The sequence below is a fragment of the Engraulis encrasicolus genome, chromosome 24, assembly GCF_034702125.1.
Source record: "Engraulis encrasicolus isolate BLACKSEA-1 chromosome 24, IST_EnEncr_1.0, whole genome shotgun sequence".
NCBI lineage: Eukaryota > Metazoa > Chordata > Actinopteri > Clupeiformes > Engraulidae > Engraulis > Engraulis encrasicolus.
The window spans coordinates 25,854,219-25,878,907 of NC_085880.1; the positions used below are offsets into that span (position 1 = coordinate 25,854,219).

Here is a 24,689-nt window from a genome sequence, read left to right on the forward strand (position 1 = left end):
ATTGTAACGAGCGCACAACGTATCAGACAGGAAGATTATGTAATTGATGCAATCATCAACTAGCATGGTTTTTATACATGTATATTATGAAGCTATGGATATCCACTGATGATACATTGCATATTCATACTGTATGCGATACATGAGTCCTGTAAAAAGAGTTTTGTATATATTAACTGAATATACAGATTATACATATTGAGTATACTGTGTATATGTTCATTCTGTCATCTGCGCTGTCCCTCTCTGTTTCGCTTCTGTTTCTCTCTGTCTCTGTCTCTGTCTCTCTCTCTCTCTCTCTCTCTCTCTCTCTCTCTCTCTCTCTCTCTCTCTCACACACTCTCTCTCTCTCTCTCTCTCTCTCTCTCTCTATCACACACACTCATATACTGTCTGCCCATCCCTCCATCCCTCCGTCTGCTCTGCCTCAGGGTCGGTTTTGGCATCAGGGCAGTGAGCAGCTGGGTCACGGCTGGCAGCAGGGCGATGTGGTGGGCTGCCTGCTGGACCTGGACCTGGACCAGGCCACCATGATGTTTACTCTAAACGGGGAGCTGCTGCTCAACAACCGCGGATCAGAGCACGCCGCCAAGGGCTTCGCACTTCAAGATGGTCCGACAGCACTATCACTTCAATTTTTGGTGCAGAATGGATGTATACCAATTGCAATTTAACAGATGTGACACAGCAGATCCTGATTGTTGTGTCAGTGGGTGATGCTGCTCTAATATTTACACTAAATGGGGAGCTGCTTCTCACCAACTGCAGATGAGAGCATGCTGCCAAGGGATTTGCAGTGCACTATGACTTAATATTGTGATTTAGAATTTGTACATACCAACTGCAATTGAACAGATGTGAAATGGCAAGTGATGGAATACTGTGTCACGAGGTGATGGATTGCATGATGCATTATTATTTTTGTAATCTAATAGGACGCATTTAGGACATGTTCGATATCAGCAGAATGACTTGATTTTGCCTCATTTTACAATTGGATTGGGCTTGTTTTTAAGGTTGCGTCAAGCATGGATAGAGCATGCATATAAAGATGCATTATTATGCTTTTTATGCCTTTATTTGATAGTGACAGTGAAGAGATGACAAGAAAAGAGTGGGAGGGAGAGATGGGGCAGGGCTGGAAAGTGACCCAGGCCAGACTCAAACCTGGGTCCCCATGGGCATGCAAGCCCAAATATGGGGGGCTCAGCGCGCTGCGCCACAGGATGCATATAAGCATGCTTTTAAGAGACTTTATGGATATTACAAATTGTTGGGGATTGTACATGTTATTTTTCCCTCAGGCTTCATACCAGTATGCAGTATAGGGGTGAACCAGGTGGGCCGTCTTCACCTGGGCCAGCGGAGTGACGTCCTGCACTACTTTGGTGTGTGTGGGCAGCAGGAGGGATATCGTCCGTTTGCTCATAGCATGAGCCGAGACGTGCCTCTATGGATGAGCTTCAAACAGCCCTACTTCACCCCTGTTCCTCAGGACCACAGCCTCATTCAGGTAACATTCAACAACACACCCCCCCCCCCACAAAAAAAGACTGAAATCAAATTAATATCAGTGAAACTGAACAGGTTTGATATACACATTGCACGAACATGTTACAATCTTTTAAGGGCCTTGTTAATTTTGCCAGACATTGATAGCACTGACTTTAATATCAGTGGTTGAAAGCTAAGGTTATGCTTTTCTGGTATTCTGTCAGCAGATCGACTACAGAGAGAGAGATGTCCAGTCAGAGGATGTAGATATCTAGTCTCAATGTACTTTAAACACATAAAAAATGTCAAACCCAACTTGTTACAACGTCCTATTGACAGGTAACTCGCCTTGATGGGCCAGTGGAACACTCGCCCTGTCTGAAGGTGACACAGATGTCACCAGGTTCTTCGATCGCCGGAGGCACCCTCTACTCCGACACGGGCTACTACCGGCTCAACATGCCCATAGAGTGCGCCGAGGTTTTCACTCGACCACCAGAGGGCCCCGTCATCACCCCCCTTTGTTACCCCAAGAGGGACTCGGAGGACGGGGAGGTGGACTCGGACTTTGAGGTGCTCATGAAGACAGCACACCGGCACACACACGAGTCCAGAGATGAACTCAACAACCACAAGGACCACGGACAAGAGAAGCCCTCCAGACTCAAGCAGCGGTAAATCACGGCACTTAAGTAGCCTTTTCCATGTGACATCAGACACCCTCGATTCAATGCAATTGAACCAGGAAAAGTTGCATGCATACACACATAAACTTACACCCCACTGTTTTCTATGGATACCGGTACAGTGAAAAAGGCTAATTGCCCCTAAGGCAATAATGATTGTGGTCTGGTTGTTTATTGTTCTGCGACTTCCATTTCACCCTACAGTATGTCAATGTCATTACACATTTGTTCAGACTCCAATTATTGATTTATGACAGTACAGGCTTTACATGCTGTGTCATGGCCCTTGTATGACTGGCAAGAATGCTGGAAATGCAGTCGTTTGCTCTTTGTATCACAGTGCATTGCATTGCATGTAGCCAGCAATGTTTCACAGTGACCTACAGTGAGTAAGGTAAAAGGACAGCCCCACTGGGCCAATGTGGGGTTATCCATGGCGGAGGGTGCAGGGAAGTGATTTATATCCACCTCTACTGACAACAAGTTCAACTCCTTTAGCCTGCAGGTCACAGCTGTTTGTTATTATTCTCATGTTTGTAGTCCACAACAACATCCAAGCTGATGACCTCATCTCTCCTCCTCTCTTTGCTGTCTGTGTTATTTATCTGGTGTTGTTTTATGTCCATGTCCAGTTTCATGTTGAAGCGGACCAAACCGGAGCTAACGGCGAGCCACTCCTCCGCACGACTGCTGGAAGATGTTCTGGCCATAGAGAAGGACGAGGAGAAGCGCCTCTCACACTGCACTGCGGTAAATACCGGGATGCAATGCACAAACTCTGACTTATATTTGAAAGTGGTTCAATCCAGGACACAATATGGTACACACGAACACTGAAAGTTTTTCAAGGCAGTCCATAACTTTTACAGTGTATTACTACTTTGACTGTGAACCAATTTTGTTATGCACATTCTCCTTGTTTGAATAAGAAAAAAAGTGTGTTGCAAGTAAAAGCCTGGGAAGTCTCTTACTTATATTTACTGCACAAGTGATTCAGTCCACAGCACAGTTCACATTAATACATAATTCATCATATTGATGCATAGTGGAGTGCATATGGGGACTGATTGCATCTAGTTCATAATTACATACTTCGATTGTGATCCAAATTGTTATATAATGCACATTCTAATTGTTTGAGTAAGCAAAAAAAGTGTCTTGCAAATGTTGTTAAAATATGCATCCTGTTCAGCCACATTAAGCCAAATTGTTTATGCGCGTGTGACATCATCTTCTTTTTTTCAGGATTTCACACACACGCACACACACACACACACACACACACACACACACACACACACACACACACACACACACACACACACACACACACACACACCACACACACACGCACACACACACACACACACACACACACACACACACACACACACACAGCAGCAGCAACATTTTTTCAACTGAGATGAGTTCAACTTGCGGAGCTGATCTAAATTGAATTGGTCCTACCCTCTCTGCTCCTCTCTTGTGCTGTCCCCATAGTATCACTACTCAGTGAAGGTGCTCCCAGGTCAGGACCCCTGCTTCGTTTGGGTGGGCTGGGTGACTGCCAGTTTCCAGCAGCAACAGCAACACGTCTTCAACCCAGAGAAGGTCCACACAGTCACCGTGACACTCGGAGATGAACTGGGCAAAGTTCATGAAAGGTCTGGTTTCGTGGATTCAAGTTGACACATGTTGTTGATGTTGACATAAGTTGTGATCTAGAATGGCATGCATTGTTGAGGAGTGACATGGCATCACAGATCTGTCAAAATACTATATTTTCATAGTCCAATTGTAACCAAGGTAATCTTGCACTTGTTTGCCACTTGGGGCTTGAACCTGCGACCTTCCAGTTTACACTCCTGTTTGGCATGGGAGGCACAGTACGATGCCACTGAGCTAAAGGCCCAAACCGATCGCTCAGCGCTACCGTATCTGTATGAGGCTTCAAGAGGGAGACTTACTAACATTCTACCCCTGAACTCTGCTAGTTGGCATCTGTTACAAAAAGCACAGTTGATGTTTTACTGTTCCCATATAGATATGGTTTGTTATTGATTTCCTTGCAACATACATGTATATTACTGTAAGAAAACAATTTCTTACATACTCTCTGTCTGTCTGCCGGCCTGTCTCCACGTCTCCCTGTCTGCCTGTCTGTCTGTATTTGTAGTTTAAAGCGCTGTGGCTGCTATATGGTGTGTGCCGCAGATGCTATAGGCCTGAACCACAGCCGTGGTAGCGGTGACATAGTGATTGGTTGCTTTCTTGACACTGCAACTGGACGCCTGACCTTCACTGGAAGTGGAAAAGAACTAGACACCTATTACCAGGTTAGTTTCTTCCGTTGGTTATCTGGGATAATCCCAGCTATGTAATTGTACACCCTTCCATACATTGGTTTTACCTGTACACATTCTCAGGTGATTTCTATTTGCTCATCGAAGTGATTAAAATACACTGCTTTGTCAGATGGTTTGGGGGGATAGAACTAGAGCCAGGGTTATTTTTTTACTCTCTGAGTCCAGAATACCCCCTTCTGATCTTACCTGGTTAACACCACACAATCTCACAAGTGAGATAGTCAGGAGGCTACCTATTGAATGCAATTTCTCATAGGAAAGGTGTGGTTTACGATTGCCCACGGGCGTTTATTGGGCGTTACGAATGTGCCATTTTGACATATACATGGCCCATAGCCAATCGTGTCAGTTGTATCTATTTAAAAAAAAACTGCAGTCATCGCCTTTCCACCCCTCCCCGCTCTCTAATTGGAGCCCAACATCTGGTTCCTTTGCTCAGGAATAGAATCCATGCTGTCTTTCAGATTGAACGATTGTGCAAAGCAGCAAGGGATTTCCCAGACTACCTCTGATTTTTCGTATTCAGTAGCACTCAGGTGTAAAATGGAGGCATGACGTGTGTGTGAAGTGGGTAGGTGCCTATGTGGAGCCAGGTGCCCATTTTACACACATGTGACGCCAGCAATCCCATCTCTCTTTCTCACTTCCATTCCTGACTCTATTTTCTATTGTGGTGTGTGTGCGTGTGTGCGTGTGCGTGTGTGCGTGCGTGCGTGCGTGCGTGCGTGCGTGCGTGCGTGTGTGTGTGCATACATGTGCATGTATGCATGTGTGTGATAGCATGACCTGTGCTGTTGTGTTTCTCACTAGGTGGAGCCCTGTACTAAGCTGTACCCGGCCGTATTTGCCAAAGCCACCACCTCTGACATGTTCCAGTTCCAGCTCGCCAGAATGAAGGTAGTTACACACTAGACATCAAGTCACCCAGATGGCTGTTTCATCTTGAGATTTAGATTAATATTGAGAGTCTAATCTTCCCTTCTTGGTTCATTACATTGGTGCCAGACTTGTTAAATGAAGCACATGTCTTGTCAGTCACTTTCCTTATTAATCATTCCTTCTCTTTCATGAGTTTGGACCTAAAACAGTTTTTATGGGTTCACATTTCTGGTTTCTTAATTCTACTTGTCTTTGTTTGAAAAGGATTTTTCCACCAATAAAATGCAGTACTTATGTAAAATGTAGTGTGCTGGTCTACTTTATATCTTTGTTTTTTGCATTATGTTATCATACTATGTAATCACACTCACTCAATTCCCCAAGACAATTTTATATTTCAAAGTGATGATAAAGGTTCACATTATCATTTGTCTCTCCACACCAACAGAATATGATGCCCCTGTCGGCTGGCATGTTTGGGGTTGAGCGTGGCAACCCTGTGGCCCAGTGCCCACCCAGGCTACACGTGCAGCACCTGGTGCCGTACCGCTGGCTGCGGATGCCCGAGCGCTTACCCAGGGTGGAGGTGACGCGCATGGAGGACAGGCACGGGTGGAGGGTGCACTGCCCTGGGATGCCACAGGTCATGACCCTCCACATCCCCGAGGAGAACAGGTTAGAGGACATACATAAGGGCCATGGGAGGAGAAGCCTGTAGACTATGAGGGGTGTGTGATAACTTGCGTGTATGTGTTCATTAATGAATTTTGATTTAATTACATTACTTTAATGGGAGTTGTAGAAGGTCATATCAGGTAGTCATTCATCCTTTTGTTGATCCTTTTTTTTTCGGTTTATTAATAGATTTTGACAACTCAAAGGTGTCATGGCAGAAGCCTATATAAGTGATATGTTGCTGCTGCATGTTGATAATGAATTAGTTTGGGATACATGTCACTGTTTTGAATGAGATTATGAATTATACTAGGTAACTAGAAATGCATTCTCACAGAAAATGCTGGAAGCGGGCTTGCCTTTTGGGGCAGAGATGAAACAAAGTACTATTGAGAAAACAAAGCTAAAAGAAATCTTGGAAAAACTCCATCCACCCAGTCAGAAGTTATGGGCCAAACAATTCAGCCATCTTGGATTCAGCCATCTTGAAAGTGTTGCAGCTCTGCGTTTTGGGGATATACTAAATGACATAGATGGTATTTTAAGTTGGCTAAGGAACACTGCATATGATATAATTTTGAAAATCAACATGGCTTCGAGCGGGATTAGAACTCACAACCTCCATATCTGTAATCCAACCCCTTTGCCATTGATATTAAATGACATACAATACATGATATTTGAAGTTGGCTAAGGAACACTGCATATGATATCATTTTGAAAATCAACATGGCTTCGACTGGGGTTCGAACCTCCAACCCCCATATCCCTAATTCAGCACATTTGCCATTCATACTAAATGACATACATGGCATTTTTAAGTTGGCCAAGGAACACTGCATATGATATACTTTTGAAAATCAACATGGCTTTGACTGGGATTCGAACCCCCAACCTCCATATCTGTAATCCAGCACATTTGCCATGCATACTAAATGACATACATGGCACTTTAAGTTGGCCAAGGAACACTGCATATGATGTAATTTTGAAAATCAACATGGCTTTGACTGGGTTTCGAACCCCCAATCTCAATATCTGTAATTCAGCACATTTGCCATCCATACTAAATGATATACATGTATGGCATTTTAAGTCGGCCAAGGAACGCTGCATATGATATAATTTAGAAAATCAACATTGCTTCGTGTGGGTTTCGAACCCTCAACCTCCATATCTCTGATGCAGCAGCATGCATTACCACTAAGCCAAGCAGCTAATTGTCATGCATAGTCCAGCAAGACTATATTACATTGCATTGCAGAGCTCAACAATGGACTTCTAGAATGCTTGCTCGCACCTGCTCGTTAAGAATGGAATCTTGAGACAGTGACAGTTGAAATGGAATCCTTCACTGGCTGCACCTGTTGTGATTGACTGAAAGACAGTTAGTATTGAGCCTTTAACAGGGGAGAAAATGAGAATGAGTTTTTTGTCTTTACAACATCGTTGTAAAAAAACTAAAAGGAGTTGGCACGTGTCCTTTTCACAGATCGGAGTCATGCTTGTGATGTCTCTAACAGTCTTTGAATGAAGTTTATAGGTTAAATTTTTCAGGCACAAATGGACCTCCGTGTGGGACATGCGCTGATCTCTTGAAAAATGCACTTTTCCAAAGACTGGGATTCTCCATAGAGCCAGGTCTGTTTTTTTTACAAACCTGCCATTTAAAAAGTATTGGGAGTTGGGAGATGAAACTTTCACAATTTGGAGACATCCCATAGAGCTCGCTAACAACGCGTCAACTAAACTTCTAGGTGAAAGTGTTGATGTTTTATGACCGAAAAAGCCTCCTACACTCTAATCTCTAGAGTGGCGGAACCTTGGTTCATGGAGGTTCCACCACTGTTTCCAATGGGGACCCAAGCTTTCACAAAATCGCCAAAAACGGGAAAACGACAAGAGACACGGAAAAGCCTATTAATATACGCGATCTCCAAGCCGAGCCGGTCGTTTTAGTGTTTGAACGGTGTCTCTATCTCGAAAGGCCTAGGGGGAGATCCATTTTCTATTTTACTGCTGCCCTGCACAAGACCAATAATAATAACTAAACAGGACTTAGAGATTACTATAAACGGGCCTTGCTCTGCAAGGGCCATGCTCTGCATGGTCCTTGCTCCGCAAGCCCGCTTAATTAATAGATCATACTAATAGATCATAGGTAATTAATAAATAGGTGTTAATCGATTAATAGATTCTGACAGATCACACACAAATCACAATCTTCCTCAGGTATAAAATTGTACTGTCGGTCATTAACCCTCTAGCTACCAGAATTTTTTTTGAATAGGTCGGAATTCTACCAGGAATTCTAAGGAAAAATTGACATTTTGGTCATATTTTAAATAATGTAATTGACACTTTTCATTTCTTTTCAAGTTATTTGACAAGTTACTTTCATATTAAAGTAGAGAGAACACACTTTCAAATGGTATATCATTTATGGATAATTAATTGTTCAGTATTCCCATAGAGTGCCTTTGATGTGGATTAAATTATAAAAATGTGATAAAATCCGATATTATCTAGGCCTATCTATCTATATATCTATATATTTAGGCCTAGCTATCTATCTATCGATCTCTCTATCCATCCGTCTATCCATCCATCCATCCAGGGTCAAAGTTGAACAATGAACATGTGACGACAACAAATGTCGTTCATTAAGTGCACACATCCCACATTTACAAAAGAGAATGGTGGATGGGGGATAATCAAGGGTCTTTGTTTCTTTCAGGAGATATTGAATGGGTAGTTATCATAATCTTTGAATAAGAATTTTCATTTCATTCATTCTTGTCTGTAACATGCCTGGTGATGAGAAAGCAATGGAGTCTACCAGCAGTCGTATGCACACAGTAAAAACGCAGTGTTAATCCAACTCTTAGAGAGTACTCTGGAACCAAAAACACTCTAGAAGAGGTGAAATCGACTCTCTAAGTGTTATTTAACACTGCATGTATACTGTGTATAGGTGTGAGTTTGATTGCCAGTCCTCTTAAGTAGATTGAAGTGTCCTTGAGCAGGGCACTTAACCCCATTCAGCCCCTGATGAGCTGGAGAATGCTTTGCATTGCAGCTTTCCACCATCTGTGCGTACCTACCGTATGTAGGTAACTGATTGAATGTCAAGCATTCACGCCATGGAGTCCTTTGGGTGCACTGCTAAGTGGGGAATGCACTATACATAAATGCTGTCGATTTATCACATGTTTGTTCTGCGTCCGTGTGCCCATTTTGCTGATAGGTGTGTTGACATTCTGGAGCTGTCGGAGCTCCGCGACCTCTTGACCTTCCACCGGCACACCCTGCGTCTCTACTCTGCCCTGTGTAGTCATGGAAACACGCAGCTGGCGCACGCACTGTGCAGCCACGTGGACCAATCGCAGTTCCTGTACGCGCTCCAGTGCCGTGACATGCCGGGCCCGCTGCGCCAGGCCTACTACGCCCTGCTCAGCGAGGTCCACCTCAGCGCCCACGCCAGCGCCAGGCAGGCCATGACCCACGAGTACATCGTGCCCATGTCCAAAGGCTCCCGCGCCGTCACGCTCTACAACAGCCGGAGGAGGCGCCACTCGCTGCCAGGCAGTGTCCGTAGCGCCTCCCTCTGGCCCCGGCTGCACTTCGCCACTCCCTGCTTCATCAGACCACCCGACGAAGGGGTGAGTGGTGGTGCTGGAGGAGGGTCCCTGGATGGTGGCGGCAGGGTGGAGGACGTCCAGCCGGACAGCCCCTGGTTCCCGGTGCCCCAGCTGAAGGCCCTGCTGCTGGGGATGCTTCGGGAGGCCGTGTGCGCGGCTGGTCGGCGCGTAAGGGATCCTGCAGGGGGCAGCGTGGAGCTGCTGCTGGTGCCTCTGCTGCGGCTGCTGCACACTCTACTGCTGATGGGGGTGTACCAGGGGCCCGACCTCAGGCAGGCCCTCAGACTCATCCTGCCTGGCATCTACATCCAGAACTGGGTCATCACCGAGGATGTTGATGATGATGATGAGGACCAGGATGATGAAGCATTTGGAATGGAGTTTGGTAGGGAGAGAGGTGGCACTCTGGGAAGCCTGCCAAAACAGGGGCTGCTGCAGATGAAGTTGCCCGAGGCGGTGAAACTGCAAGTGAGTTTGAGAGGTGAAAGGATTTGTGCTAATGTATAATTCTACAACCCTTTAAGCTTAGGTGAAATCGTTTTAAATTCAGGTATCGTCTCTGTTTAGGACTCCACTGCCCTCTCTTTGCCCTATTTCCTCTTTAAGGGAGTGACAGAGCTGACAGGTTTCCTGTTAGTAAAGAATTCTAAAACTACTGTATTTGATCTTGGACTCCCCTGTTATATCTCCTCTTGAAGTGAGTTGGCGAGGTGATTGGGTTTATGCTCATATAGAATTTTTCAGGCCTTTAAGCTAAGGCGAAATCGTTGTATTTTTATTCAGATTTGGCCCGTGTGTGTATGACTCTCCTGCCCTGTCTTTGCTCTCTTGCCTCTTCAGGGGAGTTGGAGTTGGCAGGGTTCCAGTTAGTAAAGAATTCTCAAACTATTTGATCTCTAGGTATTTTGATCATGGTATTTTATTTCAAATTGGTCTGCATATGTCTCACCTGCCCTCTCTTTGCTCTCTTGCCTGCTGAAATGAGTTAGAGAGTTGACAGGATCTGTGCTAATAAACAATTCTAGAACAAGCAAGGGTTAAATTTACAGTATTTAATTCAGGCCCTCATGAATATCGACCATGGTAAATCATGGTTTTCTTTTTACTATGTTCAATTTTCTTTTTACTGTTCAATCATGATTTGACTATGGTTTAATTATACCCTTAAGAAAATGAACCATGGTTTTACTCTGAAAACTAACCATGGTTTTACCACGGTTTATAGTAATTCATTAAATTACACTTTGCTGATGCTTTTTTTTAATCCAACACGTGTTGGTGACAGTCCTTGGTGCAATGTATGGTTAGGTGCCTTGCTCAAGGGCACTTCAGGCATGGATGGAGGTGTCGGGAGAGGTAAGGGTGGGATTCGAACCTGCAGCTCTGTGATCTTCAGGGTACTTTGAGTAACCATGACATACCATGGTAGAACCATGGTTACTATAATAAAATCGTGGTCGATTTTCGTAAGGATAATCTGTCCTTGCGTGACTCCCCTGTCCTCTGCCACTTCTCCCAGGTTTGCAACTTGCTGGAGTATCTGTGCGACTGCCAGGTGCGTCACCGGGTGGAGTCGGTGATGGCGTTTGCAGACGACTTTGTGGCCCGCCTCCAGGACAACCAGCGCTTCCGCTACAACGAGGTCATGCAGGCGCTTAACATGTCTGCCGCCCTCACAGCGCGCAAGACCAAAGAGTTCCGCTCCCCGCCGCAGGAGCAGGTAATGAAAGCAGTATTCAAGAATCAAGATTCTTTGCAGATTCTTTACACGGTGTGCACACAGCGGGGGGTGGGGTGTCAGAGGTCAACGCTCAGGTCAGATCTACTGTAGGCTACTGTATTCACTCTGGAGACAAGGAGCACATGGTCAGTAGAAATGGAAGTGTATGGATTGTACATGAGTGTGTGTGTGTGTGTGTGTGTGTGTGTGTGTGTGTGTGTGTGTGTGTGTGTGTGTGTGTGTGTGTGTGTGTGTGTGTGTGTGTGTGTGTGTGTGTGTGTGTGTGTGTGTGTGTGTGTGTGTGTGTGTGTGCGTCTGTGGTGCTAACTCGTGCAGGTCAGATCAACTGTATTGTATTTACCCTCGAGGTACTGGGAGCTCATGGTCTTCTCATGAGGCATGATGGTGGTTGTCCAGAGAGGTGTGAAATAACTATCACACTGCAGTGCTCACTACCACATTACTCACATTTTTCCTTTGCATCATGTTTGTATACACCCCTCTCCTTTTTAGAAATCTCCATCTGTAAACATGGCGCCATTTAAGCAAGCACAATCAAGCACAGCTGATCTAGAACCTACCTACATATATACTGAGAACTCATAAATAGCCATTTTCAATATGAAGTGAAATGTTTTATTTCACTGAACATTCTTATTTTGAGACTTTCGGGCATTACTTGCGCTCCCCAGACATATGCCGTCCTAAGCGACCGCCTTGTCTACCTACACCTAGCGCCCTGACATAGTATATAGTATATTGCATGTACATACAATATATTTTATTACACTACCAGACCTGTACATATTCCTACATATCACTTCTACACTCAACTGAGCCCAAACTACGTACTATACGCAGCTTTAGTGTCTTGAGACACGTAGTGTGTGTGGGGGCCAGAACGTGCAGGTGAGATCTACTGTACTGTGCTGTATTTACTCTGGAGGGACTGGGAGCACATGGACTTTACAGGAGGCAGAAGGTGAAGTGAAGTGATTGATCCAGCTGCTAAGCTGCAGAGGGGCTCATAAAAGAGAAGTCATAAGGAGACTAATGTACCATAAAATATGCATTAGCCCCTTTTATTCCAGATGAATGAACGCGGATCTGGGTGCTCGCTGGCTGTACAACTCCTTCCAAAGTTGAAACTTTTTGATGAAACTGAGCTTATCTCTATTTGCCCACCTTCTTTTTTTGTCAGTACAGCTTGTCCAAAGAAGATTATTTTAACATTGTATTTTTCCAGTCAGACTAATTATTTAATACAGTTTTAATATTCAAGTTTCATATTGTTTAAATGAGATGTGAGATTAAAGCTTCCTAGCTGTGTCTAATTTTAAGTTTTGTTTTTCTTTTTGAAGACAAAGTTGTGAGTGCCCCCACCGATTATCAGTGTGGCGAAAGTTTAATTTGGCCGTTTACCTTCTGCAAGCGCCAGTGGTTCGTTTTTATTAAACTTAAAGAAAAAAAGTGTATTTTGTCTCAAAAGGCGAAAAACATTGACCTTAACTTAATGGCAACCACTATGCAATTACCAGAGAGTCTGATTAACAACATATTTTATCATTTGGGTGATTAAATATTGATTGTAATCCATGAACAGTAATGTATTTAAGCAATACACTGCCTGTAGGGATACTTCCCAAGTAAAGATTTTTAGTCAGCCAAGAAAGTGCTTATTTAAACCGTTTTAGGGTATTTGCATTGTGAGCGTCATAAAGTAACTTATTGCTATCATTGAGATGATGTCTTTAAAATGACTTAACATATCTAAATTCTTAGTATTTTGCAATATGACACTTGCCTGTGGTATACTAATGTTCAGCATTAATGCCTAGCAGTATCAACATTATGTCATCTGTACTACATAGATAGGATCACTAATGAGTCTCAATGAATTCATACTTTAAGGGCTGATTATGTAAATACTGGGCAAACCACAAACATTATCTTAATCTTATTTTGATAACTTTGAAGAATCATTTCTCCTAATTTAATGTAATGAGAAAGATCCTAGTGGTAGAGAGGATGCAATACCAACACATCTCACGCAGTAGCTTTAGTGATCTAGTGATGCATGTCTTACCTAACATTTTCCACCACTTCACATCGAGAAGGACTTTGGGATATAAAACTGTCAATGAAAACAAAATCAGCTGTTTGATTTTCATATGGTTGTATGAACTCATTTCTCTTTCCACAGGTTAACCTGTTGCTCAATTTCCGTGATGATGTGTGCGAGTGCCCATGCCCCGTGGAGATTCAGGAGCTCCTCCAGCGGTTCCACAGTGATCTCATGACTCATTGCGGTGAGTGACACCACCACCACCACCACCACCAAGCCTCTATCACTCAGGGCCAGATTAACACACAGGTGGTATGGCTGCAGCCTAAGGGCCCCCTCTGTCCACGGGGAGCCCAATTGGCCAAAAGGAAAAGGAAAACATTCATTGCAAAATTGCCACAAGACACAGTGTTGAGTAAGTCAGTCTGTTGTGTTGAATAGAGAGTAAAATCGTCTTAATATCCCTCTCCCTCTAGTTGGAAAACATGTTGTCCATCATTCCTGTCTTGGAATTATGGCTGTTTCCCAATGTCAAGTGTTTTAGCCTTGGTAGTGCGTGAAACGCCTAGCGATTAGATACTCTGCGGAGTTCACCAAAGAGTATCTCGTCACTGGACGTTCAACGCAGTCTCACCCCAAGTAGTCAATTTCTGACTACCTTGGACCAGACTGCAATTTTTGACGTCTTGGGTATTCCTTCCACGTCACATTTTGACTATCTGGCCTCACCCTAAACCTATTCCTAAACCTAACCTCAATGACGTTATGCTGCCACAAGGGGGCGCCTTTGAGGACATAGTCAAAATGTGACGTGGAAGGAATACCCAAGACGTCAAAAAATTGCAGTCTGGTCAAAGGTACTCAGATATTGACTACTTGGGGTGAGACTGTGTAGGGACGTTTCACGCACTACCAAGGCTAGAACACTTGCCATTGGGAAATGGTAGCTATCTACTATGTAACTTTGTCACCGAATTTTAGTTTCTGTGGGGACCTAGCAGCAACCTGTCCCCAGCAACCTAGCCCCAGACCATCTTAATCCAGCCCTGTTGCCACCCCACCCCAGCCCCCCTCAGCACTGGGGGCAGCAGGTAGGCAGCAAAATACAATCGCACTGACTGCACAAAGATTAAACCGAACTAATGGGGTCTCTCGCTGCTAAATACAGGCATTGAGATCGATGACGACTTAGAGGCGGAGGATGAAGGGGATCTGTCTGTCAGGGGTCGGCTCTCTTGTCTGGTGGAGAAGGTGGCCAGGCTCAAGCGCAAGCTCTCCCTCTGCTCCGAGGACACCGTCGCAGAAAAACCCGGTGGGTTGCTTTGCTTGCTGCATGTGGGATGGATTTTTTCAGATAGGTAGTGACAAAGAACTTTGATTAAGGTCGGTCACCCCCCACTTAATCTTATAATCCACCTGACCCGCTGACCCTACTTTCCCCTCTTAACCTCCCTCCCTCACGCACGCACGCATGCACACACACCACCAATAAATTTTACCACTGTACCCAGTGCCCCATAACCCTCTCTGAAATACTCTTTCTCTCTCTCTCTCTGTCTCTGTCTCTCTCTCTCTCTCTCCTTCTCTGTCTGTCAAACACACACACACACACACACACACACACACACACACACACACACACACACACACACACACACACACACACACACACACACACACACACACACACACACACACACACAAACACACACACACACACATGCTTTCCCACTGTACAACACACACAAACACCACCATCACTGCCACCATCACCAATGCTCTTTCCTGCTGTCCTCAGTGTCACTGCGGCAGATGATCTTGGAGGCCACGCTGCGCTGGGCCCAGGAGGGGGTGATGGGGGATGCGGAGCTGGTGCAGGCCGTCTTCCGGCTGCTGCGGAGGCAGTACGCAGGGCTGAGCGTGCAGATGGCCGGCCCGCTGCGGAGGGCCTACTGCATCAGCCCCAGCTCTGTGGAGGACACCCGCGCCCTGCAGAGCGCCCTGGGCCGCATACGCTCCCTGCTGCGCATACGCATGGGCCGCCAGGAGGAGGCGCTCATGATCCAGGGGCTCGGGTGAGATGCCGCTGTGACTGATGCTAGTGTGAACTACATAAAATTAGTTCTAGGTTCATCTGTTTTATTTCATATTTTATGTGATGATAACGATGACATGCCTGTATACATTCCAACCCCCCACATAATGTCTTAAAGAGAAGCTACACGCAACCAATGCACAAGACTTCTTCTTATTGATGAAGAGTGCTCAGTGTGGCCTTTCATTTGATCTCAAATGAATGTTAGGATCAATGACTTGCCTGGTTACATGTCTTGCTTTGTACCATCTTTGCTTTATAGTGACATCATGAACAATAAAGTATTTTACCAGCATCCAAACCTGATGAGAGCTCTGGGGATGCACGAGACAGTTATGGAGGTGATGGTTAACGTCCTAGGAGAGGGAGAATCTAAGGTACAGCAAGAGATGTACACTTGCACACTACGAATTATACTAATTGATGGGAGAATAGCTTGCTGTGTGGTATTTTTCACAAATCATCTTAAAATTTTAACTTCTAAGACATTTTCGGAATTCGCTCCACTTTAAGGTTGAAACATATTTCATACAATGGATGGGAAGCATGAATTCTGGACATAATATAAAACAACATATTACTCAGTGGACCTTTAAGATTGAAACCTATTCCATACAATAAACGTCTCCCCATTCTTTTTTTTTCTTTTTTTATTTACACTTTTACACATATCACACAAACATCACACAAACTGGACAGCGCTTGTCCACTAGACAAAGGAAGAATAAACAACAACAAAAACAAACAAACAAACATAACACAAAAAAACAAAAACACAATTATTTCCTACCCACTTCACATAGAGGTCTACCCTATATGCTTAACTTAGGTTTGTAAGTTTTACTGTGTCTATGTATTTATGTACTAAGGACCATGTAGACCTGATTTCACAGACTCAGAACCCTTGTCAAACATGTCTGGAAAAAAGTCTTCAGACCATTAAGTGTCCAGTTTCGAAAATTTGTTTGTGAGAGAGCTAAAAAGTCTGGGTTAAATGCAATGGGAGAATTTACACTTATCAAACTATCTTTATCTAAGAACCGGTTACAGTCCTGCCATGCTTTCAGAGTAGCTTGTAGTGGAGGTAACTCTTCTACAGTTGTCGGGAGACGTAGAGTCTTAATGTAAAGTGTTGACATAATATCTAATGGATAACATGTTGATGATTCAAGAGATACCCAAAGAGTGCTGGTTTCTAATTTCCAACTTACAATATTTCTTACCTGGCAGGCCCAGTAATACCACTGAAAGTTAGGGAGTCCTAGCCCCCCTTTAACATAGGATTTAGATAAAGTAGCCAGCTTAACTCTTGGTGTTTTATTGTTCCATATAAATCTTGTTAAGGATTTATTAATTAGCTTTAAAAAAGAAGACGGGACATGACATGGTAACATAATAAACGCATAAATAAACCTAGGGAGTATACTCATTTTGACCACATTGATTTTACCAATGAGAGAGAATGGAAGAGTGGTCCAAGTCTGCAGCTTGTTTTGACAAACCTCCAACAAAAAGTTGTAGTTTGCCGTAAATAGTTTTTCTAAAGAAGGTGTTACTTGTATTCCAAGATATTTGAACCCATGAATTGACCAAGAAAAAGGGCATTCTTTTTTTTATATCATCCTCTTTTATAATATTGAGCGGGCAAGCAATTGACTTTTGTAGATTTACCTTATAACCTGAAACTTTAGAAAATGTTTGAATGTTTGAACGTCTCCCCATTCTTGACAGGAGATCATGTTTCCCAAGATGGTGGCTCACTGCTGCAGGTTTCTCTGTTACTTCTGCCGTATCAGCCGCCATAACCAGAAGGCCATGTTCGACCATCTCAGCTATCTGTTGGACAACTGCAATGTTGGACTTGGTACCTATATGTGGTTTATAAATTCATTCAACTTTGAACTTGCTTTAAAGGTGCTGTGGGTCATTTTGTGTAACAGATCAAATTAAACGTAGTGCCCTTCAAGTTTCTAGTGGTGTGATTAGTAGAGAAATATCCTGCACACAATCCATTACACTTGCATTACCATCCATTACATTTTTATTGCTCATTTAGTACTACTGTCAGATCTCCTTAAGGTGAGTTAGAAGGTCTGAATGACCAAAACGTTGTGAGCAATTAAAAATGTAACTAATGGAGTGCAGGATATTTGTCAACTACTTGAACAATTACCATTCAACAGACCTATTTTAATTGAGGTGTGTAAAGCAGACTTGTACAAAATTCTGAATTGAAATTCACAGTAACAAATTGAAATTCACAGCAATGCCATAATATGAGCACTAGATGGTGGTGTTCTATGGACTCTTAATGGGTGGTGTAGATTAAATTCAAAGAAATTCAAGGTAATGACAACATGGGAACACTAGATGGTGCTGTACATTTATGGGTCATTCTACGATTCGGCTGCGCTTTTAAGTCCATGGATTTTATTTGCCACTATTAACTGCATCCAATGATGTTTTGGACATTAGCAAATATTTATCTTTCATATAATACAGAAAGTGAATCCATGGCATTATTTCCCTCAGCAAGAATTAATATTTAATACTGCTTTTGGGCGTTTTCATGCCGTCCTGTTTTCCAAATGTCAGATTCAGTCTTCATATTAGCATGTAAAGAAACTTGTTTTGCCCAAGACGATTGCAAATGTTGATTCACAGTAATCATCACAATATGACAAAGCTGTCAGAAAGACCATTGTACTTTCCATTATACATGAAATTTGCCATTTTGTGTGTGTCCACAAAAACTATGTTAACCGTGTCACGGTCTGAAACCCCCTCCATAAATCAGTAATGGTTTGGTCTTAAGCCATACGAATAACATCACGTGATGTCATAACCTCTTTGGCAGGATATGGGAAGACTTTTTGGTAAGTTTTGAGCTCCATCCTTCCATAATTTAATCCATTCTTTTTCATGTTCTCATAGCGGAAAATTTGTGTTTCAACTGTGTTATCAACATATTCATAAGAATCTGAATTAGAAATCACTTGTAGAAAAACACAGATAAAGCATACAAATACATGAATTGATTAAGGTGTTGTGGTGGAACTTCTGAGGTCTTCAGTTAGCACAACACCATAAAAATGGCTGAAATGTCAAGCCGTGTTACCATCAATGGTATTACGCTTCAGCTATGACAGTTGAGGAGGAGTATGTTTTTGCCAATTTATCTCCATATTGACAGACAAACAAACAAAATAATTTGTGTTCTAGGGAGATGGGTTTGTCTGCTCTGATTTTTCTCCTAAAAAAGTGCCGACTTGTTCCCCTGCACTGTTGACCGTAACACAGTTGAGTAGCAGGGTTGACTGTTTTGAAAGTGTTTTTGTGCTATTGATCCCTTATGTGTTGGAAAAATCCTATGAACAGACACTAGGGAGTATCTCTGGAGAGGGAAGTCTTGTGTAAGGAGGGTGACTAAATTCAAATCAGACGTTACAAGGATTTATAATGAAAAATGTGTCAGTCACAGTGAATCATAAAATCCTACTTATGAAGCTCAACAATCACATTTTCTATATCAGTTGCACAGATTAATGACACCATTATTGCTAAGGGACATAGCACTTCCAAACGTATGTTGTTTCAACTCTGTAGTATTTTTATATATGTTTGAAATGACACAGTATTTGTCCATAACACTGTTGACAAAATAATCAAGCAAATGTTCGCTTTCATTAGAGTATTTATCAAATCATTTAAGATTAAGCTTGGCAATTTGTTTGTTTGGAAACATCTAGGTCATTTATTTGAAAAAAAAAATACTGATAATTGATATTTTGCTTTTGCCAAAAGCACACTGAAAACGTAGAATAACCCTTATCACTAAGCTTATGTGTCTATTCCCGGCACCTGTTGGGCTGCTTCCTCCACCACCTAGTGTTCGTATTATGACATTACTTTGAATTTCAATTCAGAATTTCGTACAAGCCTGGTGTAAAGCCTACTATGGTGAAGTGTTCTAGTGTTGCGATTAGCATGCAACACTGATCCTCCAGGTTTCTGTGTGCCGCAGACCTGTGAGGTGTTTGATGGCGTTGTTATCCACTTGTTCCTCCCCAGCCTCCCCCTCCATGCGGGGCTCCACACCCCTGGATGTGGCCGCTGCCTCCGTGATGGATAACAATGAGCTGGCACTGGGCCTCACTGAGTCAGCCCTGGAGAAGGTGGGCACACACACACACACACACACACACACACACACACACACACACACACACACACACACACACACACACACACACACACACACACACACACACACACACACACACACACACACACCTGAATTCATCACCATAGATACCATAAACATGCCAAAGTAAAAACCCAATAGAAAAAAACTGTCCTCCCTAGATTCCAGTAATACTAATATTACAGTTCTGTACTGTAACCAGCTGGAGAGATTTGCAGAGGTCTGTACCCCAGTGTTGGGATACCATGTTGGCTAACAAGGTTTCATTTTTCCTGCAAACTAAGCTTTTTTGACTGGAGCAGTTGGTTCTGTTGCTTGTTGTTTGTTCTGCTGTTGCCTGCAGGGCTGGATTAACATACAGTCTAGATACGGTTATAGCCTTTGGGCCCCTACGAGCCAGGGGCTCCCCAACTGGCCAAACGAGAAACAAATGTTGCAAAATTGCAAAAACTATTGCATAGATCAGTCTGGGAACATAGGGGTTCCCGGGAGAACATAGGGGTTTGCATTTACCATATTGACATATACTATGTGCAGCTGATGATCAATTTATAATGCTCTGTGGTGGTTGTGCTGTAGCCTGATTATCATCGAAATCATTCAAATCTCCTCGAGACTTGGTCTGACCAAGAGCATAACAATTAACGTTTCCCAAACGGCATGGTTGACCTGCCTCCCTTGTTTTACTTATGGTTGTTTGCTTATTGTCAAATCGGAAGGAGTTCCCGTATTTGCGGGAACTCAGAAAGTACTTGCATTGCTCTTGACCTGACTAATTGCAGCGCTAAAAGTTTTGCATCACTAGGAGGGCACAGCCTGGCTAGTTATGCTGTGGTGTTGCGCCACAGATGGTCAATGAATGGGAAACACAGTTGCTTTGCTGTTGTCTGGATGGTGCTGTAGTAGGTGGTGCAGTGTCTGGTAGGATGTGGATTCTGGGACTGTCTCCTGCTCATATCTAAGGGTAGTCTTCTGTTCATTCCTTGCTTTTATCCTTTTATCCATATTCATGTTTCTGCCTTTGTTTATTATTGTATTTACTGTGTTCTTATGCTTTTATTTTTTATGCAGCACATTCAATTGCCTCTGTGTATGAGATGTGCTGTACAAATACAATTGCCTTGCCTTGCCTTGCCTTATCTTGTCTTGCCTTGTCTTGCCTTGCCTTGCCTTGTCTTGTCTTGTCTTGTCTTGTCTTGTCTTGTCTTGTCTTGTCTTGTCTTGTTGACTGTTTTGCTGTTATCTGTGTGTTTCTGTCCATGTACCTGTAGGTGGTGCAGTATCTGGCCGGATGTGGCTTCCGGAGCTGTGCCCTGCTCTTGGCTAAGGGCTATCCTGATATCGGGTGGAATCCAGTGGAGGGGGAGCGCTACCTGGACTTCCTCCGCTTTGCTGTCTTCTGCAATGGTAATATTACCCTCCTTTGTCACCTTCGTCTTGTCATGTTTTCCTCACAGCATAATGTGTATTACTGTGTAGATCTGACCTTTTCCATTTAGATTCGATTTAGTTGCAGATATCATCTTAAAATGTCTTTTTTCATTATTATTATTTTTATTTTTTATTTTTTGGGGGGGACTTTTTGGCCTCCATTATTACAGGACAGTATGAGAGCAGACAGGAAACAATTGTGAGAGAGAGATGGGGCAGGGCCGGGAAATGACCCCGGCCGGACTCGAATCGGGGTCCTGTGGGCATGCAAGCCCAAATGTGGGGGACTTAGCGTGCTGCGCCACAGCGCCCTTCAAATCTTTCAATGTCTTTAAAACAATCAATTGCATCAGTAATCTAATTAGAAAAGCCCAAATCAGTGATTCGTTTTATTCAGATATAATTTTTATGTCTGCAGTTTTCCTCATACTGTATGTTAAGTGTTAAGTCACTGATTCTTGAGAAAGTGGCTAAAACAGGTTGTAATCTTGAAAGAAAAAAACGAAGTGAATTACAAAATAATATGGTATATCCTCGTGGACAAAGGTCTTTGCTTTTCAGAAATGTACAAGGCCAATCTCCCCATTTTCCATTTTTTTCAGAAATCAGGTTTTTCTCCGATCATACCTTGTTTTTTGTCAACACCGTCAGACACAATTAAAAGCAATAAAAAGTGTATTGATTTGGTTGCATATGTATCTGGAGTTTTTAAGTGATTGTGTGTGTTTTTTGGTTCACACATACGCCTTTAAATGTTGAAAATTCACTTTCATTCTATTTTAATACTGCTTCATGTGTTCTAATTGAATAATATGTGCTGTCAGACAATGCTTACTTAATGGCTAAATAGATCAATTTTTTTTTTGTAATTTCACAAATATTCGTGTAGGCTTAAATTTGCTATTACTTTGATAATTCAACAACTACAAAGGAAAATTTTGTAAGCACATTCATTTAAAATGTCCAAAACTCCTTCTTACGGTGGTGACTTAAGAACTGACGGTGGTGACAGTAATCTGAAGGTGGTGAAAGTGACCTAATTATTACCTACATTTAGCAAAATAAATAGCCCTCTCAAGTCAATGACATCTAGCATAAACACTTTATTTTTGTGTGTGCACAGAGTATGTTTGTGCATGTGTTTTTTCTTCATTTGTTAGATACTAGGAAGTAGGCCTAGATTATTGAAAATGTGGCATAAACAGGTTTTAAGTTGTTCAAATCCAAAATATAGAGGTGTATTATCATAGATGAACGTCTTGGCTGTGCAGTGAATGTATTGGCCAAGCTCCCCATGTTTTACATTTTTCATAAAATGGGCTCTTTCTTGGTTTTGTCACCAGCGTCAGACAGAATTAGAAGTAAAAAAATATGTTTACTGTATTTAAGTGAATTACTTTTACAATTCAACATAATTGTAGATACTTATTGGAAGCATATTCTTAAAACTTGTCAAAAACATGTAAAACACATGCTTTTTTGTGAACTACATCAGATGTCACCACCGTCAGGTTTTGTGACAAAAAACCCTCCAAATGCACCTCAGTGGAGGCTGGAGTATAAGTTTGGGTCACAATTATTACTAACATGTCTGGTAATGTTTCATTAACCAGCACAATTTAGTAAAATATGGAACAAGATGATGAGCGGAACAAAATCTGACGGTGGTGACATCTGACGGTGTGAGACAAAAAAACACTCTTTTAAATATTGTGCATTTTTTGCTCACATTAGCCACTTCGTTTTCTCTGTTTCTTAGGGGCTTCATGACGCTTCGGAAAAAGTATATATAATTAACATTAATGTAACAATAATACTATTAAAACCCCCGACGGTGTTGACAGTTTATGGTTGGGACAGTACCAGTGTCCAAACAAATTATCAAATTGAGGAGAAATTAGTAAACTTACAGGAGCTTCAGTGATGGTGAAGTACTCAGTAGATCTAAAGGTTTGAAAAGGGGTCCTAAGTAATGACAATGACCTTGCGCATACCTGATTTTATTGTCTTTTTAAAAAAATCTGACGGTGGTGACTAATATGCTGGACACACTTTGAACAATCAGAAAATAGTAGTAAATATTGCTTTACACGCACTATGTGCATATCTGCAGAACCACTTCAATATGGACTTTCACATCATGGTGATATTATTCAATAATATCAGTGATTTTTACATTTTAAGTCAATTGAAATGATGATGTCTGTCCTTGGGACAGCTGTTTTTACAGGGTGTGGGCAGGTTTATAGCCATGAAAAGTAATAAAATTACACTTAAATATTTCAAACGACTGTACATTTATGTAACAGACCCCTGTGTCTTTACCTGGATTCATTTTGTTCATGAAAATGTAGTTTATTTTCAACAGAATTGGCAATCTATTGCAGAGACATGTTTTAGCCGCTTTCTCAAGAATCAGTGAAGTATGTTGACGGTGGGGTGATGTTCAGTGTTGGTGTCCTGTCCTGGTTCAAGGTGAGAGTGTGGAGGAGAACGCTTACGTGGTTTTGCGGCTGCTCATCCGGAGGCCAGAATGCTTTGGCCCCGCCCTACGCGGTGATGGAGGAGATGGTCTTCTAGCAACCATGCAGGAAGCTATCAGGATCTCGGCCAATCCAAAAACAGATGGGCCAACAACAGCTCACGAGTCCAACAGAACCCTGTATGTCAAGTTAAACACCCCTCCGACACACACACACACACACACACACACACACACACACACACACACACATGCACACTCGCTGAGACACAAACACACAAGCACGCACACACAAACACAGGCGGGGAGGCAGAGTGCCAGTATCTCTGATTGCTCATGCTGCATCTTATTTTGTGTCACATCACTGTTTTCCTTGCCCTCTCACCCTCTTCTAAAACACCTTTTCTTTTTAGCGACACTCTTAACGATGAAGACGATGACCTCATCCACTTGGGCCATGCAATCATGGCTTTCTACTCGGCCCTCATTGACCTGCTTGGTCGCTGCGCCCCCGAGATGCACGTAAGGACCCATCAAAATGTCCTCCTTACACAATAGCTTCATTAACCCCTAATGATACAGTGCCACTGTCTCCCATAATCAACATGATTGAAATTTGTTGAAGGATCTTGAGTTGTGTTACGGCACCAGGATGGCCTGAAAGTTTTGTGGAAATGATCTATTGAGATGAAATGGTTTGACTGTTCAGGAGACAATTTTTGAAATAATCATTGAAAGAAGCAATTTATCGTGATAAAAAAGCAGAGCAATTACAATTTTTTTTCCAAGATTCTCATAACATGAAATGCCATTTGTGAAGTGTAATGTGTTTGTGTTGGTAACACTGAGTGCATGCACAGAGTATTCCAGTTTCAAGCATAATATTGTCAGTACTCGGTTATAAAACAAGTTCCAGAATATTCCGTTTAGATGTGTGGAACAGCGGTTACA

General features: G+C 42.7%; 1 protein-coding gene across 1 annotated transcript in view; it reads left to right on the forward strand.

The window, feature by feature from the left end:
* Positions 1 to 24,689, forward strand: part of ryr2b (ryanodine receptor 2b (cardiac)) — a 119,120-nt gene that overhangs the window by 27,191 nt on the left and 67,240 nt on the right. Inside the window, exons 27-45 of the mRNA XM_063191251.1 lie at positions 432 to 612; positions 1,305 to 1,513; positions 1,834 to 2,168; positions 2,813 to 2,930; positions 3,681 to 3,844; positions 4,357 to 4,516; positions 5,357 to 5,443; positions 5,874 to 6,100; positions 9,348 to 10,209; positions 11,261 to 11,461; positions 13,665 to 13,770; positions 14,695 to 14,838; positions 15,325 to 15,601; positions 15,884 to 15,998; positions 17,353 to 17,485; positions 19,693 to 19,796; positions 21,097 to 21,232; positions 23,732 to 23,918; positions 24,152 to 24,260. Of these exons, the coding sequence (XP_063047321.1) occupies positions 432 to 612; positions 1,305 to 1,513; positions 1,834 to 2,168; positions 2,813 to 2,930; positions 3,681 to 3,844; positions 4,357 to 4,516; positions 5,357 to 5,443; positions 5,874 to 6,100; positions 9,348 to 10,209; positions 11,261 to 11,461; positions 13,665 to 13,770; positions 14,695 to 14,838; positions 15,325 to 15,601; positions 15,884 to 15,998; positions 17,353 to 17,485; positions 19,693 to 19,796; positions 21,097 to 21,232; positions 23,732 to 23,918; positions 24,152 to 24,260 (3,855 nt within the window). The remainder of the gene's footprint in view (positions 1 to 431; positions 613 to 1,304; positions 1,514 to 1,833; positions 2,169 to 2,812; positions 2,931 to 3,680; positions 3,845 to 4,356; positions 4,517 to 5,356; positions 5,444 to 5,873; positions 6,101 to 9,347; positions 10,210 to 11,260; positions 11,462 to 13,664; positions 13,771 to 14,694; positions 14,839 to 15,324; positions 15,602 to 15,883; positions 15,999 to 17,352; positions 17,486 to 19,692; positions 19,797 to 21,096; positions 21,233 to 23,731; positions 23,919 to 24,151; positions 24,261 to 24,689) is intronic.